General features: G+C 36.0%; 1 protein-coding gene across 3 annotated transcripts in view; it reads right to left on the bottom strand.

Annotated features, from left to right (window-relative positions):
• The window catches only part of LOC110682035, a 28,041-nt gene extending 1,419 nt beyond the window's left edge, over positions 1–26,622 (bottom strand). The window contains exons 1-26 of one of the 3 annotated variants that reach the window (XM_021858243.1): positions 26,159–26,622; positions 26,019–26,044; positions 25,173–25,357; positions 22,954–25,089; positions 21,763–21,838; positions 17,936–18,058; positions 17,080–17,299; positions 16,444–16,938; positions 16,193–16,378; positions 15,809–16,102; positions 14,160–14,804; positions 12,996–13,392; positions 12,788–12,915; positions 11,956–12,126; positions 11,438–11,650; positions 9,416–9,967; positions 9,234–9,293; positions 8,753–9,081; positions 7,685–8,093; positions 6,310–6,729; positions 4,475–4,591; positions 4,272–4,393; positions 3,445–4,192; positions 3,005–3,259; positions 1,282–1,464; positions 18–359 (exon numbers count right to left, since the gene is read on the bottom strand). In XM_021858243.1, coding sequence (XP_021713935.1) covers positions 18–359; positions 1,282–1,464; positions 3,005–3,259; positions 3,445–4,192; positions 4,272–4,393; positions 4,475–4,591; positions 6,310–6,729; positions 7,685–8,093; positions 8,753–9,081; positions 9,234–9,293; positions 9,416–9,967; positions 11,438–11,650; positions 11,956–12,126; positions 12,788–12,915; positions 12,996–13,392; positions 14,160–14,804; positions 15,809–16,102; positions 16,193–16,378; positions 16,444–16,938; positions 17,080–17,299; positions 17,936–18,058; positions 21,763–21,838; positions 22,954–25,089; positions 25,173–25,347 — 8,796 coding nt within the window. In that variant the 5' untranslated portion in view covers positions 25,348–25,357; positions 26,019–26,044; positions 26,159–26,622. Of the gene's footprint in view, positions 1–17; positions 360–1,281; positions 1,465–3,004; positions 3,260–3,444; positions 4,193–4,271; positions 4,394–4,474; positions 4,592–6,309; positions 6,730–7,684; positions 8,094–8,752; positions 9,082–9,233; positions 9,294–9,415; positions 9,968–11,437; positions 11,651–11,955; positions 12,127–12,787; positions 12,916–12,995; positions 13,393–14,159; positions 14,805–15,808; positions 16,103–16,192; positions 16,379–16,443; positions 16,939–17,079; positions 17,300–17,935; positions 18,059–21,762; positions 21,839–22,953; positions 25,090–25,172; positions 25,358–26,018 lie in introns of all 3 variants that reach the window. The other 2 variants (XM_021858242.1, XM_021858244.1) reach the window with 2 other exon arrangements.
• Between the last annotated feature and the right edge of the window lie 61 nt (positions 26,623–26,683).

Raw genomic sequence — 26,683 nt, 5'->3', positions numbered from 1 at the left:
GAGGGGAAAAAACAAACCATGGCTAAATCATCATGATCGTTGGGGTTAAAATGCTTTAGTGCTGTAACAACAGCCATGCGAAATCCTCGGACAGTTTCAGCAACAGCACTGTTTGCATCAGCAGCTGCAGAATACTTTTGAAGAAGAAGATCCAGTTGTTTATTTTCAATAAGAATGCCAAGTATAAAATTCAGTCCATGGAAGTTCCCCACTCCAGTAATAAGACGAGCCAAGCAAGAAAAGTCACCCTCAGAAACATAAGCCTCAACCCTTGTTGCCGCAAGGGCTACGAGAACATCGACCCCGTCAAGACAAGCTGATGACTGGTAGAAGTGGTGCGACAGAATAAGAAGTTCAACCTAAAACATCAATTACAAAGAATAAGCTTTAGCAGACACGATATATTATCATAGGCAAAAAGGAAACATTATGAGATAGGATTACAGGAATCAAGACCAAACACATTGAGGAGGCACATTTAGTACTGCAAACTAAAATCAAGCTGTAGGCGGTAGGCCTGTAGCATATAAGGGGAGTGAAAATTAATCTTTCTAACACTACATAAAGTAGGAACACGTATTTTATTGACATTTCAGTTTTCCTTTCAATACTACAGAGAATGCAATAAATACAATGCTATCCTCATTTTATTTGAAGTGAACTGAAAATGATACATACTTCCTCAGTTTCTATTTAGTTGACATGTTTATTTAGTCATGTTTGTCAACGCACAAATTCAATTATTAATATCTTTAATTACCGATAAGCAAAAATTATGAAAAATTGATATTTTGAAAATATATATCGTGGCGAATCTAACAAGATCTCACGTGACTATATTTTTCTTTACGTATAAAGCACAAAATACGGTCAAAGGGGAGTGTATGAATAGTGCTAAAGTCAAAACATGTCAACTAAAAAAACGGAGGTAGTATAATATTTTCTCCCTTTAATGTTCATTAAAAAGGATAGCATAATATTTAAGTTATAACTATTCCAAATTTGACCCATCTCAACACATACATTATATTCCACCCATCTTAAACAAATCCTGCATTTTAAATCAGTAATGATTTGAACTGAGATATGCTCAATACCTTAGTCTCAAACACTAGGCAAAATAGAGACAATTTATTCACTATTCCACCCAGTGACCCAGATATAAATCCCGCATATTAAATCAGTAATGATCCCAAGTTTTGACGGTACCTTATAAAAACTCAAAAGTAAAATCTTTCCAAAAATTAAAGCATACAACAGACCAAACAGCAAACACCTTACCTCACAGGCATGCGGAATTTCTTGACCCGTAATAACTAATCGCATTAATGCGTGCCCTATCTCTTGTTCCGAGGGACACAAATCAGCCCACTTCAAAAAGTCTGAAAACCGCCACAACAAAGGAGCAGGCCCTTCCTCCTTTTGAGAATCAATGTATCCACCACGATGTGCTGCTAATAAACCCTAAGACAAATATATGAAACAGTAATGGACATTGTTATCTCCTGTCTCGAAATGGTAGACCACATTTGAAATTTAAATTCAATGCTTGCTAATGTCATTAAATCTGAAATAAATAACATTGACTAGTTTTTTTTTTGTACATTTAACCTATAGGTAATGTGATCAACATATCTCAACACCAATGGTCAAAATTAGCAAATTTTTAGCACAAAACCAAGTGTACACGTGTATTCTATCATTTGGGATAAAAGAAGTCAAGAAGTATATGGCTTCATCATATCTTATTCCACCTAAAAAGTATAACAATGTATATTTTTTCCAAAATCAAGAATACATTAATTGATGAAAACTCAATGAAAAATTTATGCCAAAGTAACAACGAATTCTATGTTTTTTATTTAAGTTTGGAACATGATACATCCTAAAATTCACAGAAAAAATACCATAAATTTGTTAAAATCTACCAAACATTTTGAAAACACACCAATAGCCCATCCCAAACAAAATTTAACATTTTCCAATTCCTTTAATAATTATATACAAACTACTGAGCTTAATTCTTTCAAATTTATATTATGATTACAAAAAGAGGGGGGGGGGGGGAGGAGTTCTAATAGTAATTAGATTCTTAGAAACCCTTTCCTCAGTCTCCCAGAATACCTAAAGATAAAGCTTACAAAAACCTCGGACATGCTTCTATTGTAATCCGTCCATTAGTTTCTATTCCTCCCATTTAGAATCTACCATTTTAAGAGAGAAATTTAGATCATGAGTATTCATCCATTCATTCAAGGAAAAAAAAAACTCATGTGTGACTGTGCTAGATTTGTCTTGGCGTTTGTTTAACAATACATCCATTTGTATAGGAAAAAAAATACTCATGAGGGACTTTCTATAATTTTTTAATAACATGTAGTTGAATATATAAGAGCTCAAATGAGTGTACTGAAATTTTTTCAAAAGAGGCAAATGGAACAAGCAAAAAGGAACATTGGGACCTTGGGAGTAATATTTTGTTTGATAACCTTCCAATCTTCATTAATTATTACCAGAGTAGTTAGGGCCTATTCTGATCTACTAAACTGAACTGATTGGAGCTCAGCCGAACTGAATATTTTATGAGGGAAGGAAATTAGGAACTGAACTGAAATGAATATTTTAAGAGAGAAGGAAATTAGGAACTAAACTGAACTGATTGGAGCTGAACTAAACCGAACTGAACAAGCCCTTAGACATATTCATCTTGCAATCAGATTAGTATTTAGTGTCTACAAAAATTTGACTGCCTTATGTTCATAATATTCAAAAAAGTAAACTTAAAGAGTGCTTGAACCCCAAATATAAAATAAAACGGAGCGCTTGGTTTATTTAGCTAACACATGTTTTCTTCATTTTAAAAATATAAAATAAAAAATCCTGTGTGAAAGCATATAAAACAAGCTACTCAAACATTAGCCAAATGAATATATATATATAATGACAAGAAAAATATACATACATATATATACATACCAATAATGCAAGAAATCATAACATATACCTTCAAGAAGGATTCTGCCAAAATTTTTGCAATACTTGTAGCTGGTATAGAATGAGACTGTACCAAAAGTCTTGCTTCGTCAAAAGAATCTTGTGCTTTAAGAGAAAGCAACTGTAACAAATCAGTTGGCTGCTTCTCAAAGGCTTCCGCAAATGAAACACCCAAGACATTAGCAGCCTTCAAAACAGCAGAGATTCTCTTGCAAAGTCCACGTCCACTACCTTCAGTCAATATGTCAGATAAACTCTCTAGCACCTATCATTTCAAAAAAAAAAAAAGAGCAAAATCATTTTTCAGATGCAAGAAGCTATGAATTATAAACCCCCAAAATTACATTGAATATGCCCTAAGAATAAATGGGAGGAGACCAAAACAGCTTCCATGGATAAAAAACAAAATTTTCATAGGCAAGCTGAAGGTTAATCAGAATTATAAAAAACCTGGAGTGGATCAAAGAGATGATCTTCAGTGGGCAGGTTATATGACTGGATAAGAGAACGTAAATCCTCATCCAGCATTAACAAGGAATGCTTCTGCAGTGGTGTTAACAGTTCTGCAAATTTTAGGGCAGCATCTACAATTTTCAACTGAAAAGGCACATGGCCAGTTGAAAGCTTATGTTGCAGTTGCTTGGCAGCAGTTATTTGTCCAAATTCCAATAATGAAAGGACAGCCCTTTCAAGTTCTGCTGGTCCAATTCTTTCTTCCCAACGTGAAAATGATGCATCGATTCTCAGATTTTCATCTTGCAAGTCATATACATGGTTCAAAGAAGGGAGAGAACTCCCATCAGCATCAGAATCAGCATCAGCATCAGCACTCCTGTCGATTTCAGTCATGGACTGTCTAGAGGAACCATATGGTTTAGTCCTCCGTTTAATCTTTGTGCTCCCAGTTGCAGCTGATATGCCAGCATCCCAGGTTTGTGAGCTCTTGTGACGCAAATTATTATTTTCTTTGATATCTCCTTTCTCAGAAGCTCTATTTTTCACTGAATTTATGTGGCTATCCATTTTCATGACAACATCTGCAGTTTGGTCCACGATGTTGGCACTATTTCCTGACATCTGATCTTGACTAGATCTGGTAAAATTGGAAACTTGCTCGCCCTTTATATGAGCTTCAGATTCTACAGCTAGCAGCCAAACTCTGGTTTCAATTTCCCGTAAGAAATGAAGAGGACATACACTAATAGATAGAGAAAGCAAGTTAGAAAAAATGGATTAAAAAAAGATATCAGCAGTACAGACAGTAGAGTGAAACTTACGGGGTAGACTGCGTAATTATTCCGCTTAACCATTGTAGAGAAAGAAGTAACAATTCATGTAGCTCTCTCGAGGGAAGTTCTTTCTCCACCATCTCTGCATGTTTGAGAAAGAACAATCCTGCCTGAAAGGGTAAAGGCAAATAAGATAATCTCCTTCCAAGTTTAAGATGCCAAATTCATAAGGAGAGCAGGCATAAATCTACCTTTAGAGCAGGAAATGAATATCTAATGAACAGATTTTGACAATGACGCCATAATGCAACTCTCTCTTCGGGTACATCCCAAAGAAATTCCTTCCATTCAGCAACCATTGACTCCGCCTACATGGAAAACCAAAAGTATCAACATTATAAAGATAAAGGGTGAATATATACACACTACGGATCCTGATTACAATACCACACAATGGATTTCCTTCAATAAAGAAAGGTTATAAACTTAAGATTAGAATATATTTGACATCGTCCTTCATATAGAATATTAAAACAATTAAAAAAAATTATAAGCTTTTAAGAAATGTATCAGTAACACAAGTAGTACAGAAACCTACTAAAGATGTCAATATATAAATAAACCAGATGGGGATGCCACTTCAATGTAACTGAAATCATATAGGCAGTTGAAGTTACTTCTTCTGTAATATGTTCCTAAACATCAACTGTAAAATACATTTTCTCACCAGACAATGCCCTTCATTAGCTTTCAGTATAGCACTGTCCACATATTCTGGTTCAAAGTACAAGGAAATTTTTGTCATAACAATTTGCAATGAATCAGTCATAGACCTTCCTAATCCATGTGTTTTGTCAACGGGCTCAAAGGGTATTGTCAAGCTTAAGGTATAAGATCTTTGATAAGATCCTTAAAAAGAAATGAAGATGAGTTTGAGTACTTTAAACTATAACTCCCTTTCCTCTCAGTATAAATCTTTGGTAGCAAAAAAGATTTTTTTAAGCATGACCACTAACCCACTATCCGAGACCTACCCTGTCAGATTTTATGTCCACCACAGATGCAAATCACCCCACTGTTCAGAGTTTTAAGACACTTCTCCAAGATCTCAAAACACACAAAATAATCAAGCTTTAGCCAGCCATATATTTACACCCAGTCCTTTTTCTAAATCTCATTAATTATGGACAGATTGGACTTTAAGCAACTTTTTCTCTCTATGAGATGCAGTTCATGATTCTCGCCTGGGTTATCCTAATTTGGACTATAGGGGCATCCAGCAACAGGGTACTACTTCAAAAATGAAAAGGATCTAGACTCCTAACGAATTTTGCATGGTTACCAGTCTTACCACACCTATTATATATGATCAATTGATTGTGCTTAACTACTTACACATGATATTATTCACTATTACTTTCCATTTATTGATACTTAGTACCAGTAAATGATAGAATTCCTCTCAATATATATATAGAAATAAGCTCCAAGATATCACACCCAATCATGATGTATTCTCCAAAAAAAAGTGTGATGCATTTCAATCACCAACTACACATTATAGTCCAAAACTTTCATCAGGTGGTGACAGTTTGAGAGTTGACAAAGATTAGAAGTAGCCATAGCCAGTCAATAAACTAAAATCTGATACAAACAATGAATTTAATTTATTGTGCAAAGATCAGAAAATGTAACCATAGCCATTTATTCAACTAAAATACGACAAAATCAATGAACTTAAAAATTGTGATCAGTGGGTTGAATTGAACAGCTCCCCCAATTATATTATACCATTTTCAAAGGAATGGAGTGTGATAGAACACATCCAAATATTAGCATAACTAGATTCTAAGTTTATTGGATAATTCACTAAATGCTGCTTCCTGCCTCATATTTCTTAGTTCACAAGAGATAGATTCTAGAGCACTTTATTATATATATTTGATGCGTAAAAATTTATGCAACCATACAAAAATATATGCATGCTGCAGCATCCTATAATCAAGTGGAAGCTCAGAAGCCAATTATAATCACAGATGTGATAAAATTAAGGAATCTACAATAGCTAAAATGAGAGAAGTCTTGCCTGTCTTTCAGTAACATGGTGAGCAGCAGACTTCCATGGCGTGCCACTGGCCTCCAATTGGCGTGCCCAATTGCGGGCTTGTTCCCAGTAACCATTATTTTCAAGTGCTGTTAAGAGAGAAGCATCATCCAAAGTCTCGTTTCCTAATTGAAGATCCTCATGCTTCCTAAGCGCAGGCTCTGCTAAATTGATTTTCCAGTATAAACGTTGATAATATGCAGCAGCAGATCCTCCATCAGCAAAATCAGAAGAAGCGAGAAGCTGCAGTAAGCATCTTTTTTCATAAGGTGATGGGCATGTTGAAAGAATAGCATCAGCAGCTTTCACAGCAGTCGAGCTTATCCAAGATGCCTCCTCCTTACTGGATGAAAACACCCCCAAATGAACTGAAGCTTCAGATAGACGCATCTGAGAAAATGCCTGTACGGAAAGCAATATTAAAATGTTACAAGCATATATCAGATGATTTGGCCTAAATGTTAAGCTCAAAGAATCACCAACACTATCCTCATCCAGCAATAGAGCAGTATTTGGTTGTGAAGCGATAGAGCAGTATCTAGGGTTTCAGGGTTGATCATAGAATCTCCAAAGTGGAAAAGAGTTCATTATTGAAGATAAGAGTGGCACAGTTTCTACCCCATGCCTTACATTCCTCTTTCTAGCCCCTCCATCGACATAATTATAAAAAGTGTCTATTACTATTCTGAAATGCGAAAGGCATATTCCATTCCCCAAACACAAGAATTTACAAAAATAGAACTAGAGCACATTCAGTACAATATATAAACCAGTCACATTCACTCTTTCTAAAAAGAAAGCTATACTGGGGAAGATCATCCAGTAACTATTTCAGGTGTCATATTTATAAGAAACCTTCAAACAAAGCGGTTATTTATATATTGCAACAAGGCAAGGTCGAGAAATTGGAAGTAAGATTTCAAATAAAAATATGAACTATGCACCAAATGATACAAAAAACTTCTGGCATATAACGATGGGGTTAATGGCTATCTATCTCTAGCACTTAACAGAAGGTACATCCAGCATTCAACTTCTATTTCACTTGCTTAGGCTTCTAAGGATAACCAGTACAACAAGAGACATTCAGGAGTCGAGCAAGTTCTCCAATAAAAACTAGAGATAGCACGATACATCAACATAATTCTGATTTCTACCTTAAAATACAATACAAGACAAGGTATGATATAAAGCTGAGTCATAAACAGCATAGAAAAAGCACAGCAACCTCCAAAAAATTTTGTAGTGAAAATTGTCTTCAAAAGCATAAATTAAATGATATCAGATCACTACCAAGATAAAAGTTACGAAGCCAAAAATGTTAATAAGTTTTCAAGCAAAAACTTTATAAACAAACCTGAAGAGCACGAATGAATGGTAACAAAGGACATGAAGGAAGAAACATCTCAAATGCTCTCAGCAAAGGAAAAAACTGATTTCGCTGACAAAGAATAGCGACCAGTTTAGGCAGAGATGTAGACAAGTCATCAGAACTCTTCACCAATTTGACATCATCCTTGGTTCCTAATTCCTTCAACTCTTCAACAAGTGTTTTTGCATGATCATTTGAGGTGCAACTCGCAGTGGCAGAAGAAAAGTCCTCAGAAATATTATTCATGAAACGTCGACGCTTTGAACTTTTCCGATTATAATGGACAGTAGAAACTCTATCACCAGCTGGCAGGGAATTCGAAGTCTCTACAGCAGCTCCAACATTATTTGCTATCTGAGTAGCAATTTCATTTTCTCTACTTGAGCATATCTCCCTGCAATTCAAACAAAAAAAGAACAATTATAAGTCAAGAAGTAAAATCCTTGCAAATGACAAGTCTTTATCGAGATGCTTAGTCAGAAAAAAGCTGAGTATTTTTTTTCTCCTGAGGTGAACGTAATGTACATTTTAGTATCTACTCTAGTTAGTATCATTAGTATCTTCTCTAGTTAAAATATTTTAAAAATATATATAAATCGTCAGTTTAAAAAAAGAAGAAAAAAGAATAAAGTTTTAGCATAAATAGAAAACTTCTTCAAAATTCAATCTTACATGCAGTCAAAAATTAGTAAACAAATAAACATGTTTGTAGATAAACCGATAAACATGTTGTAAGAGTTCTGAGACCTATAGTATCATATTGAAATTTCATGTTCTGAGACATAAAGATGATAAAACTTATTACAGTTGCTCCCAACAAAGTAATGTAAACAATGATGGAACACCGACAAGCACTAGCATTCTAAGATCCGATACTCCGACAACTATATCACCAGTCAAAAACATAATTAATGTACACATACAATTTTTTCAATTTTCTAACATGAAATAATTAGAAAATATTCACATAAATAACCAAACACAACAACAACAACAATGACAAAAAGGATCAAACATAATGCATTATTGCACAAACAAAGAGTCAATAATTACCTTGCAGCTGTAATTTCCAGCCAGACTGTTAAGCAAGATAGTGGAGCAACATCAGGAAAACATGAAGCAACCACAGCCAACAAAGACCAGCTCAACTCCTTTGCCTTCAAAAGAAGTGACTTTCCTGATTCCTTTTGTTTTTCACATTGAGCTAATATTTGAAAAAGTTCAGCTGATATAAATAAAGTTTGATCAGGATGGGAAGATTCATTCCTTCCTTTTGAAGAATCTGAATTAGAAGGCACGACATTCTTCTTCCTCCACTGCATGCCTCTCAATACTGTCAATATGTGAGTCCTAAGACGTGGATCAGTAAACTCTTTAGCAGCCTAAAATGACAAAAATATAATAATATATAAATATTATGGAACATATTAAAGAAGAAAAAATCAGAGATTAAAATTTTCTGACTTGAGATATCATTATAAAAAAAGAGAGAGAAATCTGATCCAATTAAGCAAGAAAGGTAAATATTCCTTACCACATGAATCACCAAATCAAATGGATATCCACCAACCTGTGCCTCTGAGAGAAATCCAACCTAATGGAACAATAACAAAATTAAACAATCATTACAGAAAAAGCACCTTGCTTCCCATTCTGAGATTACTCTACATCTTTCAACCTCAATTTTTCTATAACAAGCAAATACAGCACACATACCCAGTCATTGTCTCTTGCTAAGAAAGCAAGGTACACAGTGCTCAAAGGAATCTGGTGCATCTGGCAAAATAGAGTAACTAAATTCCAGTGCTGACTTGCAGCCTTTTGTTGAGATCTTAATTCATTTCCATCACCTTCGCCACTCAACAGCCAAGAGCCACATGTTTTCTCACCAGCATATGACAGGAGGCTAGCCTTCTCCAGATGCTGAAGGACAAGCAATAGAGTTGGAGGCAGATGATTTGTAGCAGGCTTCTGAGCATCCTCCTGTTTATTTATATTTCCACTCTGGTGAAGGTAATAATCTGCCAGAGCTTGAGCAACAGAATCTGCAACAGTTGCTTCGCTAGAAGCAGCATGTAGTGTAGCATTGTTGGACAAGAGTTGGTTTTGTTGCATAATTTGATTGGATCTATAAAAGGAATGTATTCGTCTCAACGCAGCAACATCAACACGAAGCACACTAGCAGATAAACCACAAATCTCCAGCAGTAAAGCACATGAAGCAACCAGCACATGATCTTGAAAATGGGTTATAGCCAGGGGCACAACCTGAAGCATGGAGAGCACATGAAAAAAAAATTACATTCCAGAGGTTTTTCAGTGCGGCAAGCCACATGGTGCGGCACGGTTACTTGTATTTCGGGGTTACTTGTATGGGTGTTACTTGTATTATGAGGTTACTTGTATATGGGTTACTTATATCGTGGGGTTACTTGTATTCCAGACCAAAATCTCATATCAAACCAGTAACACCCTACAAGTAACCCCTGATCAAAACCAATAACAGTCGTACAAGTAACCCTAGAATACAAGTAACACCTGACAAAATCAGTAACACCCTACAAGTAACCCCGACCAAAACCAGTAACACCCATACAAGTAACCCCAGAATACAAGTAACACCTATAAGTAACCCCTGACAAAACCAGTAACACCCTATAAGTAACCCCGACCAAAACCAGTAACACCCATACAAGTAACCCTAGAATACAAGTAACACCTACAAGTAACCCCTTACAAAACCAGTAACACCCTACAAGTAACCCTTGCCGCACCATGTGGCCAGCCACATACAAAAATTTGTATTAGTATTATTATTCACAAGGATAAGCATAGAACTGAATAAATTCTCAGTATCTTCATCGGCTTTTTTCAAACTTCAATTATAATTTATTGATTGGCAAGAAATAATATAATGTTCAAATATCAACTTTCAAGTCAAGATTCATCATTCATCACATTAAAAGGGTAGTGTCTTTAGCATTTCGTTGGCATGTATATATCAAACGTAGAGCATGATCAGAAATCCTTAATTGCAATCCTCAATTCAAGGGACTCCAGGTCATCCTTTGTAATCTGAATTTTTGAATAGTGAAAAGCTTTAATCTTAAAAAATAATGTAGATGAAAAAACTGATGCAAGCATTGACAATATCAGGAATAAATTAAGGTTATCTAGGCATTCACAGTGCTCTGTTTTACTCCCCTCGCGTAAGAGGTGATGACATGACTGCTGAAATTGAGGGTAGATACAAAAATCCCTGACATTATAAGAGCACAGACATTTACTGATTGTTTTTAGCACAGAAGAGAGAACCAGCTCCTCCACAATCAGCTGACTGAAATCTTCTTTCAAGGGTTTTGTTCATCACTTCATCACATTCAAGTCTCAACATAAAACAATCACTATCATCTCCAGAGCCCCACAGGCAGGTCATCCTAGACACACTTTATGCTGAGTTATAGGTAAGAGTAAGACAGATGAGCATAGAAGAATAAAAGCAGCAATTTTATGCTGAATATTTCTCCTTTTGCACATTTTCCAATTTCCCAGATGAGCTACCTTGCCTACATATAATTAGCTTCTGCATGCTAGACAAAACTACATATTCCATGATTAAATGAATCCAAAGAGGTTGTGACATGCTACTATGCTAGTCATAAACAAAATAACTGCTAGTTTTAGGTTCACTACATTTTTACAATTACTGATCCAGAATAAAAAGAAGGTTGACCATACCGAGGAAAGAAAAGATTCTTCGTCTTGTGTCAGTGGGGAAAGCAGTGTTTGCACATTTGACTGGACATTTGCTTGCCCACGAAGCGTTGCATTTGATTGTCCTCTGTCAATGACACCAGATTTAAGCTGATGGACCCTAGAACCAAGAAGTTGGTTAAAGGCAGCCAGTGCACGTCCACGATGCAAGTGCTGCTCCAGAGCAAGTCCAGTTTCCTACATTAAATGAATTTAAATAAGAAATGGCCATCATACAAGAGAATGAAGAGTTAATATATTCTTCTTTAACCATTTTAGATAGACAACTAACAACAAAATTCATGATATCCAAATTTTACATCAGTTATCAGTTAATTTATCTAGCCTGTGAGTAGGTAGATAAGTAGGCAAAGTAAAGTGTCATAAATTCACTCCTTTCCACAAACCCAGGAACAAACTAGACATAAACAATAGCAATAAAATTATGACATAAATTAAGGTATGAAAAACTGATACGGGGTACATTAGACACTGTTGCTAACCTCTATTGAAGAAGGATACAATTCTTGTTCGATTTGTTTCTGGATAGCTGCTTCCCAGGACATTGCACTAATCTCAGAGTATTCCTGGACATTCATAAGATATTCTATATCACGCTGCAGATAAGCTTCTTCGGCTGTCAGACTTGTCATAGACTGCCATCCCAGTGGACCCTACACCAACACCAGCAGATAATATATAAAGGATAGAAGCAACAATTTGCAGGAGAAAATAAAGCGGTGCAATATGTTTGGTTGTTCGCACAGTTACAAGAACTGAAACTTAAGTAATAGATGAGAAATTGTATTTCTCAAACTTTGCTGGTATCAATAGCATAATTTTTTTGCTTCACAACACATATTTACAGGAAAAAATACTTGTTTGTTCTGACAAAGATAAAGAATCATATTGATGAAGAGAGAAAGGATATGACCAAAGAAGATTAAAAAAAAAAGTAATAAAAATTATTTTACACTCTACAGTGTAAGGTCATAAATAAAATTATAAAAAATAAATAAGAAGTTACCACAACTAAAAATTCTACTTTATGAACCCTGAGAAAGACTTAACATCCACATGGTTTATGATCAATGTGAAGATACCTACTACCTAGGAGAGAATTCTTAACAAAGTATGACCAAACCTCTCAGAACATATACAAAGAAACTTGGTTAGGGACTTCAAGTAAAACAGAGGGAATGTGAAGAGTTGAAAACCTTGATTCTCTTTAAAAGTTTGGTACACTGTGCACAAATCCAATCCCTTTCTCCAATTATAAGTATGGGATAGCCCCATATAATATTAGCCAAATATGCAGAAGAGACAGACACTAACCTGAACAAAAAGTTGAATTAATCTCCGCAAACTTGTGGGAAACCAGCAAGGCAGCATTTGCAGAAGTGATGTGTCATGTCCAGATGAATAAAAGACACTGTCCCGCCAATTGATATATGCCGATAAAGCTGAATTTCCAAATAGTTATTGATGCCTACAAACTAAACAAAGAGTGACCAAGAAACAAGGAAAGACAATAAAGGTTTACCATTCCTCCCTTTAAGACCCCAGAAGCTCTGAGTTGTATCATGTCCTATACAGGATGCCACAAGTGTGCGCCATAGAGTAGGGAACTTTTGGAGGGCTGGCCTCAAATTTTCCAACGTACACTGAAAGGAGTTACTGCTCCTCTTCACACTACCACTACTCAGGCAGCTTTGTATAGGCAAGGGAGCAAACATTAATGTGGCCAGAGCTGCCATTAACCATCCAGCTTCAGCAATATCATCGACAGTAGAAATTATTTCATTTGCCTCCAAAACAGGGAGGCTACTGTCAGAGGATACATCACGCACTAGAAGTGCACGGGCATTAAAGAACGATGCATCATATTCATGCCCCTTAATCCTTGAAAAGAGCAACCATTTTGCCCATTGATGATCCCCCTGTGAGCAAGCTATTTAGTACATATTTATAGCAACATTTACAAAATTGACAAACCATTATGGATCCCATCAACTGCAGACAATCTACAGGGAAAAACTACAGACTCACCAATAACTAGCAAGAGGTAATTCTGGAATTTTTTAGAGAAAAAATATTAAGAAGTAAAAAGTTGGCAGGTATATATATATTTTTAGAAAAAGTTGGCAGGTATATAATATGTGCATAAAGTAGCAAAAATTTGATTTTTTTTTTTTTTTTAGTTTTATCTAAAAACAACCCATTCACCCTAACTAGTGAATTGATTTGAGTATCTACACCCATATCTATTCTATTCAGCCTCTTTTCTCCTGCAGTATAATAGATTCCTTTTCCCTTAGCATCTGTTTATTTATTAATTGAACTCTCTCTTTGCACTAGTTTGGTATTGCAGATGATGCTGTCATTAGTTGTGCATGTATTTATAAACCATATTAAAGATCTCCATGTGTTTCTAGAGCAAAAAAATACACATGCAATGGTAAGTAAGTACAATATTTTTCCTTAGTTTTATACTTTTATGGTAGGTTGGTTACATACAAAGAGGATAAAACTTATAACCCATCTAGAAACCCATAAATAATAAAAATTATCAACATATAAAACAATTCAGACAAAATTATCTTGACACCACCAAAAATTTAAAAGGCCAACAGAGGAGGTGGAGGATAAGGAACATCCAGAGAGGGGAGAGAGGGGGAGTCCAAGAATATCAAATTTTATAACTTACTGTAGCTTCCAGTAATGCACTGATAGCCTCATCATCAAGGGCCAGCTTGTGATGATCAAGATAAAGGTCTAGGAAATATGGCAAGTAATTTTGCGCAGCATAATGAACAAGAAGTTTATGGAAGGCCTGTAGAGTATTTGGGTGCAATACTCCAACATTTGCAGAATCCAAAAACGTTGAGTGGTCCAAGGATCCATTCTGAGCAGCCATCCCATTTTCTCCATCAAGAAAGCCACATTGGGCCAGCAGAAAGATAACTTCTCCTGCTCCATCCCAATATTCTTTTAGGAAAATGAATCTCTTGGCAAGCTCTTTACTTATGAGAACTCTCAACCATGATGAGCACATTCCAGTGGCTGAAGAATTAAAAATCCTAACTTTTGGAATGTCGATACAAACTGCATCTAATTCATCAGAAGAGCATGCATAACTGCCATAATCTGGAAATTCCATACTGTATCTAGTTGAGGAAGAAGACTGCAAACTGTCCAGATTGATTAGGAGACTTTGTTCAGCTAGTAACGAGCTTGGAATCATGTACAAAAGTTTAGATACTTCCTCCCAATCATTATGGCATACATGATATTCCAACTGTGATTCCCACATCACATGAACACCCAATAGAAAAGGTTGATCCAGCAAAATCTACAAAACAGAGTAATTAAATGTTACTAACATTATATTAGGCACATCATGTGTCAATTCAATGTCCACAAGTTTACAATTAAAGTGAAAATAAGCTTAGAAGTTGCACCAGTAATATCTAATCCCTTTGGTTGATAAATAATGCACCACGATAATATATGTTGAGCACGAACTAGCAACGGGACAACAAATCAAAATAGAGACAGTAAAAAACATAAATCACAACCTTGATTATATGTTTATCGCTGACTCATTCTCATGGTCAGGCAATTCAATGTATCAACCAGAGGCCCACAGCTAAATGAGCTTACGGAGATGACGTTGAATAAGGACTAAGGCCAATAAGTAACAAGATAGTGACAATCCAAGTGTCCACAAAATAAGTAATACTACGTCATTTCAGTAGAGAAATAAAACGACATAGATCAATCACAGAAATATGAGAGAAAAGAGTTTTGCAGAAAGCAAAACTTTTAATCTAGATAACAGTGCTCATAGAAAGCATAATATACAATATTCCTCGACAGTTCAGACATCGTGAGGAATCATAAACAAAGTATTGAATCAATGGAGGGCAAAAGAGAGCAATAACTGAATATTTTTTTCTCAGCAATTCAACAGGTTCAGCTTTTCCCCAGTCAGACAAGAGCTGAAGATGCCAATTTACATAATGGTGCTTGTACAGACAAAGCAAGAACTAAAACAAAAAGGACATTGTCATTAGCTGTATAAGCATCTAAAAAATCTATGTTGAACATCTTACCACCTGAATTTCAAATGGAAACTAGTATCATTCTCCTCTCAAATTGGAAAACCTAATAACATTACATCAAGTTTTAAATCCCACCCCTTTTCAAAAAAAAAAAACCCAAACATTCACACACACTATTTAAGCACCACACGTACCTTATATCAGTTGGCTAGTAAATCAATTTTGCCAAAAAAAAAACCACAAGTCACAAAGTAATAAGCATTCAACCGAGATTACTTTTGACACAACTTACACGATCAATAGTTGTTTGGTCCCAAACATACGACCACACAGCAGCTGCAGCCCAATACCCAGCATGGCTGCTGTCGTCGTCAATCTCAGTGCTGCCAACACCATTAAAATTTGCCCATGAACCTAAAACTACTCCATCAATGTCACCACATTCAATAACAAGATTTCTGAAAACAGGGGGGAATAAGAGATGCAATCTATAATTTCCAGATGCTTCAGTAGGCAGTAAATATTCCCTCCCTTCCTTTCTTCGGAACGCATATGTTTTCCAAAAGTTATTGCATGGGTAAATCCTCTGCCACACAATAAACAGATCCTATCAGCTCAACAGAAATTATGAGCAACTAATTAATCTTAAAGTATCGCTAGCTCTTTAAACAATTACCTCAATCAATGATATTCTTTCAAGAATTGCCAGCTCATCTAACCCGAGAAATCCATGTTTTTTCGCTTCTTCAGCTATTTGCTTCCGCAGTGATCTGCTCACTGTACCAAATATCAACTGCTTCAAACAAGCTTCTAAGTCTTCTCCAAGCTTTTGCAATGTGGAAACAGCCAATGTAGTCTCACCCTATCATTTTGCTAGTTATTAGTAAAAAATTATGTCTTCCAGCTATGTAACCACAAAATAAATACCTTTAAGAGTAACTCATATGCAATAGCCTTTCCAATATCACGAACTTCAGAAAATGTATCGCTGGGCTTCTTGTCATCAACAAATTTTTTTCTTTGATGAAGATGGAGCTGAAGAACTGCCAATGGAAGACGGCCAGCCAATAAAGCATCTTTAACAACATTCCTTAAGTCCAAATTGTCCATCTCCCAACGTGCAAACATTTCTTTAGTGTTCTCCATGGGGAAAAGTTTTGTTCTTGGGATTGCCCCTGACACAAGAATGGACTCTTCATCAGGCATTTCTGAATTCACAAGACAATTAGATCCCAGCGGTTCAACAGGCACTAATGAAAGTTTCTCAGATTCGTTAAAGCTTGCATCCCTTTCATGTAAAGCAGGTTCATGTTTGTTCGGTTTCTCCAATATCACATCATCAGTCGCAGAAGAAAGCTGATAATGATCCTCGGTTGAGTTCTGTGAACCCTCAGGATGTGCTTCCAAGGTATCCACCTGTAACTTCAAGCAGTAGAAAACATAAAATATTATTTCAAGGTTGAGCATTGACATGCATAGTTTGTTTATTTTTTTTTTTTTTTTTTTTTTTTTTTTTTTTGTTTTTGGGGGTGGGGGGGGAGCGAACAACACACATTAACATACCGATCCTTTCCCCAGCCTTGTGAATTTTGCAGCAAGTTGACATTGGATATTACGAATAATCTCCAGGTAATAGGCCATCTCATGTAGCCTTCTAGAATCTGTGAATTTTCTATGATCTTTAGAAGACATGAGTAGAGGTTGTGAACATTCATTCGTAAATTCCAAAATGGCAAATTTACGAAGCATCTGGATTGCGAAAAGAGCTCCTAATGCCAGTATTCTGCAGCCATCATTGAACATGAAGCAGAACGGGTAGAAAATGAATATTAGAAATTTAGCACAGCTCTTTCCAAACCACAAATTTCTTACTATAATGGTAAATTGGTTAACTGCTATAGTAAGAGTTAATCATATTTCTCCAAAAGTAGACTCCTTTTCTCATTCTATTATACCACCCCCTTTAATTTTATTATTCCACAAAGATGCATCATACGATCCGCTGACAGTGACATAACAAAGATGGAAAGACAATACCCAAAACTTTGTTTAGAAGAATATTACAGGTGTGAGGATGAAACTTGTGACAAGTGAAACTAATTTGTTCACCCACTTGGCCCTTCAATCAATAAATTATAAAAAGTACATGAACCTTGAAGTTGTGAGAATGAAAGCACCATCTTTTTTTGTCACATTCCCTTGAAGCTATATAAATGAGACCCGTAACAAGCAGTTAACTCACACACAAATTTTCCAAACAATGAATATATGAAAAGCACCAAAAGACACGCAGCACTCATAGAACAAGCCAAAATGGCAGCAATAAATATTGGGTACACCACAATAAACAAACTATAGATGACATGCTGTATTTCAAATAGCTATAAACCTTCAAATTTTACAAACATGACTAATATACCTTAGTGCAGCAGAAACCTCAGCATCGCTTCCAACTCTGTCAACTATCATGTAAATGGCACCAAAGATCAATAACAAAATCCCTTCTTCAGCCATATCAACCTCCGCAAGCATTCCTAAGGCTCTGTTCATCCAATAAACCACCAACATAGACAATAAATAAACAAACATCCTGATTTTCACATATTCGGTAATCTAAATGCTATAACATCGAATGCCAGACAGTACAACAGAGCTATAAGCTATCAGCAAGGTTTTAAATCTTGGATAAGATCATGAGATTCATGACCACTATGATAATAAATTGGTCGCACAGAAAACAATTGTCAGGCGTTGATGCAGGCAACATTCAATATCAAGTTACCAACTATCAATTCTCACTATATTGAGGATTTATTGTAAAAATATACATTGAAAAAGCCTATAGCTTGTCAAACTCCAATCATAAGCTATACAGTTTTTTAATAATTTCATGAAAGTGCTTGATCCAATTCTGCATAATAGCAAAGGCTACTTTAATCTGATAAACCTTATATCTGCACATCAGCTTGATTTCCTGCACCTCTTGACAATCAGAAAAGCACCGAAGGTACAAATACATACTTAAATTTTTAATCCTCCCCCACCGCAACCCAAACCATCCAGCAGAACTTGAAGCAGCTCTTTCACCTTAACAGTTTTCCCTGCTGAACAGAAATTCCTCAGATTAACAGTTATATATTGACCAACTTTCTTAGCCATCCAAGGATGAAGTATGTTAGGCCGTAAGGAGAACTAGGTTCAGAAACCAGTGGTTTGATCTAGGATGAGTGATACCCATGAACTCGTACTTGATATTTTAAACCAGGTGTTTGGGTTAGAAATTTATGTCTCAAATCCTTCCAAATTTACCATTCTCTCTTCTTCCCCTCTTATTAAGGTGATTATTCCTCTCTCATCCACCTCCCTTCATCCACAACAATGGCTTCCCTCCCTCCCTTCATCCACAACAATGGCTTCCCTCCATCCCTTCATCCACAACAATGGCTTCCATCCCTCCCTCCCTTCATCCAAAACAATGGCTTCCCTCCACCAGAGATTGCTTCTTGTATGAAAAGGCATACTCCTCCATCACTGGCCATCATATTCCATTAATATCATTCTCACCCAGCTTTTTTAATCAATTTGCCGTCTTCCAAGATGCAACTAAGAGCAAAGCTAAAAATATAACACAACATTCTTCGTTTTAAAGCCACATATTTCTTGTTTTTGTCCATTAAAGATCCAGATCTATTACTTAAATGGCCAAAAACAAGAAATATAAGGCTTTAATCGATGAGGTTAAAATAAAAAGTATGAAAATGCTATACTTTGTTCAGCTTTGGTGATTGTTAGCTTGTTTGGGTAACAAGTGAAGATAGACAGCAAAGGGAATTTGGGAAGGAAGGAGATGATGTGGTAGCGCAATTTTGGTACTAATCGTGATGGCATATGATGTATTGGAGTTGTTTTTGGGGAGGTTGTGGTGGCTGCAATGGCATAGTTTAGGATGGGTGGTGGAGATTGGGGGGTGGGGGGGGGGGGGCAGAGGTGAACATGGTGTGGACTGCGGAGGCTGAAGTGATGTAAACTACCTGAATTTTCTATTATATACATATACTGATATACAGTACATAAATATACATATATATTGGCTATTCTTATGGTAGACATTCCCTTTAAAGTTCAAACCCACCTCCCAACCCCCCTCCCGCAGTTTAAACTTTAAAAAATCAGTATTTTAGGGGGTAGAGGATGGGCACCACAGGTATGCATATAGCAAAACCCAGGAGAGGAACCAAACAAGCGATATGAGGTTAAATAAATTCAAACCCATACCTTAAAGCAAACCAAACACCCCTCACACATTCCAGCCCCAGAGTATCACTAGATGTTGCAACTGTTTCAGGTGCAAACTGAATTTAACTACTAAGTAGTTTATTGGCTGAAGATAATTTTCCACCAGTGAGCAAGAGAGAATAAATACAATAACAGAAATCCTGTATTTGACAATACTGGTCAGAATATATGCAGTATTGCAGCATAATCGTTCTCTTAATTTTCCCTTGCTACTACCAGAACAGACAAACCAGATAAGACTTCCCAACTGTGACAAACCAACTAATCATATCAGATGCCACCAATAACATTTAAAAAAAATTTAAAAAAAAAAAAAAAAATCCAATGGCTTTCATCCCTGACATCATAATGGCAGATTGAGACATCCCAGGCAGAAGGAAATTTAGTTTTAATAGGCTGTTGCTTGAAGCTTTATAAAAATGTCATAAGGAAGTTAGTTTACAGCACTGAAAGTTGTAAAACAATGCAGTTAATCTTTGCTATAATTATTTGAATAAGCAAGAAAGGGTTTATTGTCTTCAGCTTTCAGCTTTTTGGAGGTTTACACTGAAGAGCAATTTTAGGGTATTTACTAGGCATACAGAGTTAGGAGCAGGGATCAAGCCTTTGAAGTCCTAACCCGCATTACTATATACTCCATCTTGCCATCTTCTAAAGATACAGACATGCAACTATACAAGAGGTGATGGATCAAGAGCATTGGGACGTTTCTCTCTCTAGACTTCACAACAATTAGGAGAAAGATTTTATCTATAGGTTGAGCCCAAAAGAGGCAATGATAAGTATTAGAGGAATGACACAAGGTTAATTCAGTTAAGGTCTCTTGAGACATTCTCCAAGGGGATCACTATCTTGGTTTCCCTAGAAAGCTCTTTGGGATTTGAAAAGTTTTCAATTGTGCAACGGTCAAAGATAAACTCCTATAGTCTTGCATTTTCATTTTTATTTTTCATTATTTTTATTAAAATTGAAGACTTCATTACACTATAAGTTATGTAGTGGATCTGAACACAAAGGACAGACTCCGATTCACCTTAGGGAGAAGAGCACAGACTAATCAGGAGTTCATAATCTAGAGCAAAAGGATACTTCCAGTATGTGGTTTACAGAAGCAGCCATCCTTCACAGAAAATGTAATCAGTAATCCCTTTCCTAGCTCACTAGCTCAGGAAGTGCGTATAGTCTTGAGAGCTGAGTAGCTTCTTAAAGTGAGGAAATATACATTAATCACCTCCTCTCCTTCTACCTTAGGGTTCTTTCTCTCTAGCTCTTACAAATAGCCTACTTTGTAATGAGCTTGGTGCATCAAAAGAAGGTACTTTCTTGAGGCTTAGAAAAGAAGGATGAAAGGTTGAGTTACAGAAGAAATTGAAGTCAGTTCTAAAAGACATGTCGTGGCTTACATGAAAGAAAATAATTAGCTAATATTTTAGGGCAATACTTCTATCCATCAAGGATATATATGTCTACAGTATTTAAGAGACTATTGCATAGTAGGAGCCAAGTGTTGCATTGTGAGCAGCGATATTCTTCTTTTGGATTTGTGAATAATATTACACTCCCTCGATATCAACCTATGTTCAATTTTGAGCTGTCCACCAGTAATATTTTTTGTTGCATGGAGAAAATTCCCCACCCAAACTCATGCGTCATGGACCACCAACTTCTGCTTTCAATTCAACTATGGTACAACCTCAAAGAACCCTACACTCCTCTAATAAACACTCTTAATATGTGTGCCCAATAACTGATCGGAAATTTGAAGACAGAAGGAGTACATAATAGAAGGATGGTTCAACAAGTCAGAGAAAAGAAAAATTAAATGGAGGAAAACAGTAATATCACAAATAAAGTCACAAAACATGAATATCACAAACAAAGTCACAAAACATTAATATCACAAATAAAGTCACATAAGATAATAGGAAAGCAATATGTATCACATCTTACAGGTCCATCTCTTCAAATCTAAAGTATGCCAACGCCAATTGCAAACGACGCAGGCGGGAAAATCCAAGATTCCACCCTGCATAGCAAATATATATACATCATAATATTCATAACCATCTACAATATACAAATGATAACACCAAACAAAATGCGTATTTGAATTTTTTTTTTTAAGGCAAATGTAAGCATTTCTGTATTACATCTCAAAAATGATAATCACATCTGCATTAACAAGCACAGTTCACACTTTGGGATTTGGGTAATGAATTAAGACAAGAAGTTAAATCCCTACGTACACAATTGTTCAAGTTCATAATCCTCCATATCATTAGGTACATGTAGAGCATCTAGTCCCACAAGATCATGCTCAACAAATGTAGCTAGCACGTTGATAGTTGGAACTTGGAACAAAATATACAGCATATATCCAATTATGTGTTATAAAATGGCCTAACATTTATTCAGAATGTAGTGTGGACAATTTAATTGCAAAGAAATTGTCAATAAAAGGGAATTCAGTAAGTAGACCAGAATTAAAAAGTGCTTCGGCCAGTAACACATAGTTACTCCAGGAGCAAAAACTTATTCAGGGAGTCAGAATCTGAGATTGGATATTAACTAAAGGCCGTGGCTAGGAAAAAAAAGGTTTTTAAACAAGACTTGGCAGCTTACTTGATTCTGGTTTTATTCTTATGCCCATATTTTGAGGACAGCTTGTCCTCCTTTCGTAATTTTCTTTCCACCTCATTCTAAAAAATTGTATAATCAAAGCAACAAAAGGCTAAGCACTAAATATACTCAGAGCTTATAGTCTTTATCATGAGCTCAAAAGGTTTAGTGTTTGGTGAAAATCATAAAATCCCAAGACATAATTAAAATAAAAATTGATGGATGTCATTGTTTAACCAAGAACTCTGGGAGAGTAGAATTTGTGAAATGCAACAAATGAACGAGCCTATTGAAGGAGAAACTTCTACAAGAAAAGAGAGAGCATTGGGGTCATATAGTACATACTCTCTACTAAGTTGATAAACATTGGACATCAGCACTCAAAGAAAATATCCACAAGTTCTTCCTGAAGCCCTTCTACAAATATTATTAAAGAAAGGAAGGGATTCCACTCAATCAGATTAAAGCTAAAAAAAAAAAGGCATTATACTTACTAGCATGGGAGTTAAAGAAAGCACTTACCATTCTCCAAACACAACCTATCCGCTTCATGAGGACCTTCATATAGAATAATTCTATCAAGAACTGCGACTTGCCATGAAGACCGAAGCTGTTTTGATTTATCATATATCAATGACTTTTGTAAGTTAAGTGCAGTCGATTGAGTAGCTTTAGTGGAATGGTAGCTTATAGAGTCAATGGTATGGAAGTTAGATGACAATGAGACAGAGGGAAGAACTATTGAGACTCCTTTCCTTGTAACTAAATATAAAGAACCCTGGAAAATGCAACCAACAGCCTCTTCATCAACAACATTTGCTTCACTTTGCAGGTCAAGTGTTCTGTTTACAAGATTCAAGCAATTATCATCACAAAACTTTGAATCTATGTACAAACTGGTATGAACAATAAAACTCCTTTCATCGATACTACTTCTTCTAATTAGACGGGTGACCCCAAAAGAAGAAAAACAAATAATGTCTGCCCCACCATGTCTTGCAATGGGAATGAATAACTTCCTTATACAGCACTTGCATCTTGATTCTGAAACAGTTGGACTGCTTTGCTGGGAAATCGTAGCGAAGCCATTCAAATTCAAATCATTTTGACTGACCATCCCCTGAATATGCCAATTTTGAACATGTTGACCACTTCCTAAGTCATCCTTTATAACTGACTTCTCACAGCCTGAAGAAGTGCAAAAGACATTCTGTTGACTAATATTAGAATGACCAACAACCCATGGGGCCAAAACACCAAGCTTCAGGTATTGTGGAAGTATCTTGTCAATCATAACATATTTATCAGGCACATGATCACTTGCACATATTATATAAAGTACGCCACATTCGTCAACAACACTGAATTGACAGGAATATGGAGCAACAATCAATCTTCTGAAACTTCGTTTATTTGCAACGCTGCAAGCTTGAGTATCATCAAACTTATTTCGTAATACATTGCCGTCTGCGATATTCATAGCTATTGATGAAGTTTCTTGTTCTGACAAATTCTTTTCAGGTTTAACTCCATGTATATGTAAGATATCCAAATATGCAATATATTCCCCCGTGACTGCACCATGAAGAAGAATGGATCCAAATTTGTTAAGAGAAATGAGAAACTTGTCAGAAATTTGAAAGTCTACCCACTCAGGTTCCAAGCCTATACCCTTTTGGGGAAGCTTAACATTATACAGCCACTGAATCCCATATACGTCTAAAAGACCAACAACAACCACTATGTCCTGACCTTCACAACTAAAATCACTACTGATTTTGGTATTATCAAACCCAGCTGACAAAACAAACCCAATCATGTAGTGAAACCAGCTTGAAAATACTCTGAAACAGGTATAGGAACTGCTGGTGGAAACATTTGCAACAGATTCGATGCTATCTAATGATGTATGATCCAATGGAATTTGAACTCTTTTCTCTCCGTGTACACTTTCATCTAGTACAGAACGGGTACTGGAATAGAAGTTCACGAGTACAGAATCCCTGAAATCAACAAAGAATGAGACAACAGTTGCCGAGCAGGGAAGCACTAACTTCTCAGGAAAACAGGTCCGTACAGTGCCATCAGATTCCATAACCTTGGATGAGCTTAAAAAAGACTGCAGCCACTTTTTTGAGATTGAGGAACTCACCACATGGCTTGTTGAATCCTGTCCAGTATAAGACACATTTCCTCCAGCTCCACTAGTCCTACTTGCCACACTGACATCTCCAAGAGCTTCATTGTCACAAGGAGACACACTACCCGGCCCCCATTCCACCCATCTCCCAGGCTTATTTTCATCTTCAAATGACTGTGTTGCATTAGGTTCATAAATTTGACGAAAAGCATGGAAAACTACACCACAATTCCCAACCACTATGAGAAATTCCCTAAATGGTGCTTCCTTGTTCTGCTTATAAGTATCTCCGCACAAGCCCCAAGCCAGAGAATTTACATCAGATATAAAAGGGAAAGTATTTGATTGTGAAATATTGCTCTTAGCAGAATAAACATTATTCGAAACCCCTTCCACTGATTCAGGAATACTTGGAACATCTCCCAATGAATCTTGCCTACAAGCTGACGAAGATGACAAATTTACACTCTCTTGACTCTCATATTTACAATTTTCAGAGGATATGCAATAGGAATCATCTGTAAGGAGTAAAGAGAGGGTCAATACACATTGAAAGAATTCATTATAAATAGTGTACCTCCTTGAAACAAGTTAGCATCACCTCTTGATAAAGGGAGCAACAAAGCTTCACTTTGATATGAATGCAATAGCAAGAGCTCCCTCGTAGGAGAAAGAAAAGCTTCTTGATACTCCGATAGATCTGATCGGATATGAGAAGGATCCCATCTGTGCAACTGCAGTACAGCAGGACCTTCTCCATTCTCTCCAACACCCATAGTTGATCACCTTAACACCCAATATATGATCACCAAGTTTACAAATCAGCGGATGTTACCACAGTAACATAAAAAAACGTAAATAAAATAAGCACCCGATAGCTTCCCCATATCCTCAAAATGGCACACTGTCCTAGGCACTTTGAAAATTTCAAGAAATTCATCAAAATCAAACTTCTATAGAATCTCTCCTACTTAAGTCGCTTAACTATGTTAATTAGGTTATACAAATGTAATAAATTAGGCCTCTAAAATAATATTACAATGCCGAAATTAACACACACATAAAGATTACATACTCAGCCAGTCGACAATTCTGATTCCAGTGAATTTTAAAAAAAAAATTAAAAAAAAATCAAGAAAATCAAACTTACATATAATCTTTATCACTTCTGCATTAAATTTATTAATCAGGTAATGAAATGGGCATCTAATCTAATAGTCAATGTCAATACAAAATCACTCAACCAGTTCATTGAAGTGACATTAAATTCCAGAAATACAGCATTTTGCATGATAAAATTACATGCAACGGATTTACCATAACAATAATCTAATCAAATCTTCCAGCCGAACTCCATAAAATACAGATTACAGTATAATAAACCTACTCAATTCAATTCGCAAATCAAACAAATAACGAAAATTAGCCAAATGAAATTCGAACTAACCTGGGAAAGTAGAAATGCTCTGCAAACTACAAAACAAACAAAAATCAATCAATTAGGAATAACTGAGAAGTAAAGAGAACTGAGAATTATGTAATGGAACTCCATAAATGGATGAGAATAAAGAAAATTGTGGCAATTACTGCAACTAACTGAGATGGAGTTCAATCGATTAGGGGATTTTGAAGAGAATTAGGGATTTAATTCTTCGATTAATTGAATTGAATTGAATGATTGAAAGGTGAAAATGATGAGAGAGAAAATTGATGAGAAGCAGGGCGAAGACAAGGAGGAGAGCGGGAGAAGATGTCAGAAAAAGGAACCAAATAACAATGAAGAAAACTGAAGCACGATTTTTTGCAATTTTTTTTTAATAAGATTTTTTTGCAATATTCTTATTCATTATTTTTGGGGTGGTATATTGGTGTGTTTGGACTAGAGGTGATAAAGTTGAGCCCGGCCTAGGCTTTGAAAACTTTTTTCGGCCTGATTTTATAAAAATTTTGGACGGGCTTGGAAAATCAATTTTAGTTCTTTTTTGGTCTGAGAAGCCCGCTTGGCCCGTCTATTAATATTACTTAGCTACTTCGATTTTTACTAAGATGTTTCCAGAGTAATTATCTTCTTCTTTTTTAATAGTAAAAATAATTCATTTATAAAAAATCTTA

This window comes from Chenopodium quinoa, unplaced genomic scaffold, assembly GCF_001683475.1.
Source record: "Chenopodium quinoa cultivar QQ74 unplaced genomic scaffold, ASM168347v1, whole genome shotgun sequence".
Classification (NCBI taxonomy): Eukaryota; Viridiplantae; Streptophyta; class Magnoliopsida; order Caryophyllales; family Amaranthaceae; genus Chenopodium; species Chenopodium quinoa.
The sequence above is the reverse complement of the archived record's forward strand: the minus strand, read 5'-3'. Positions and strand labels throughout refer to the sequence as shown.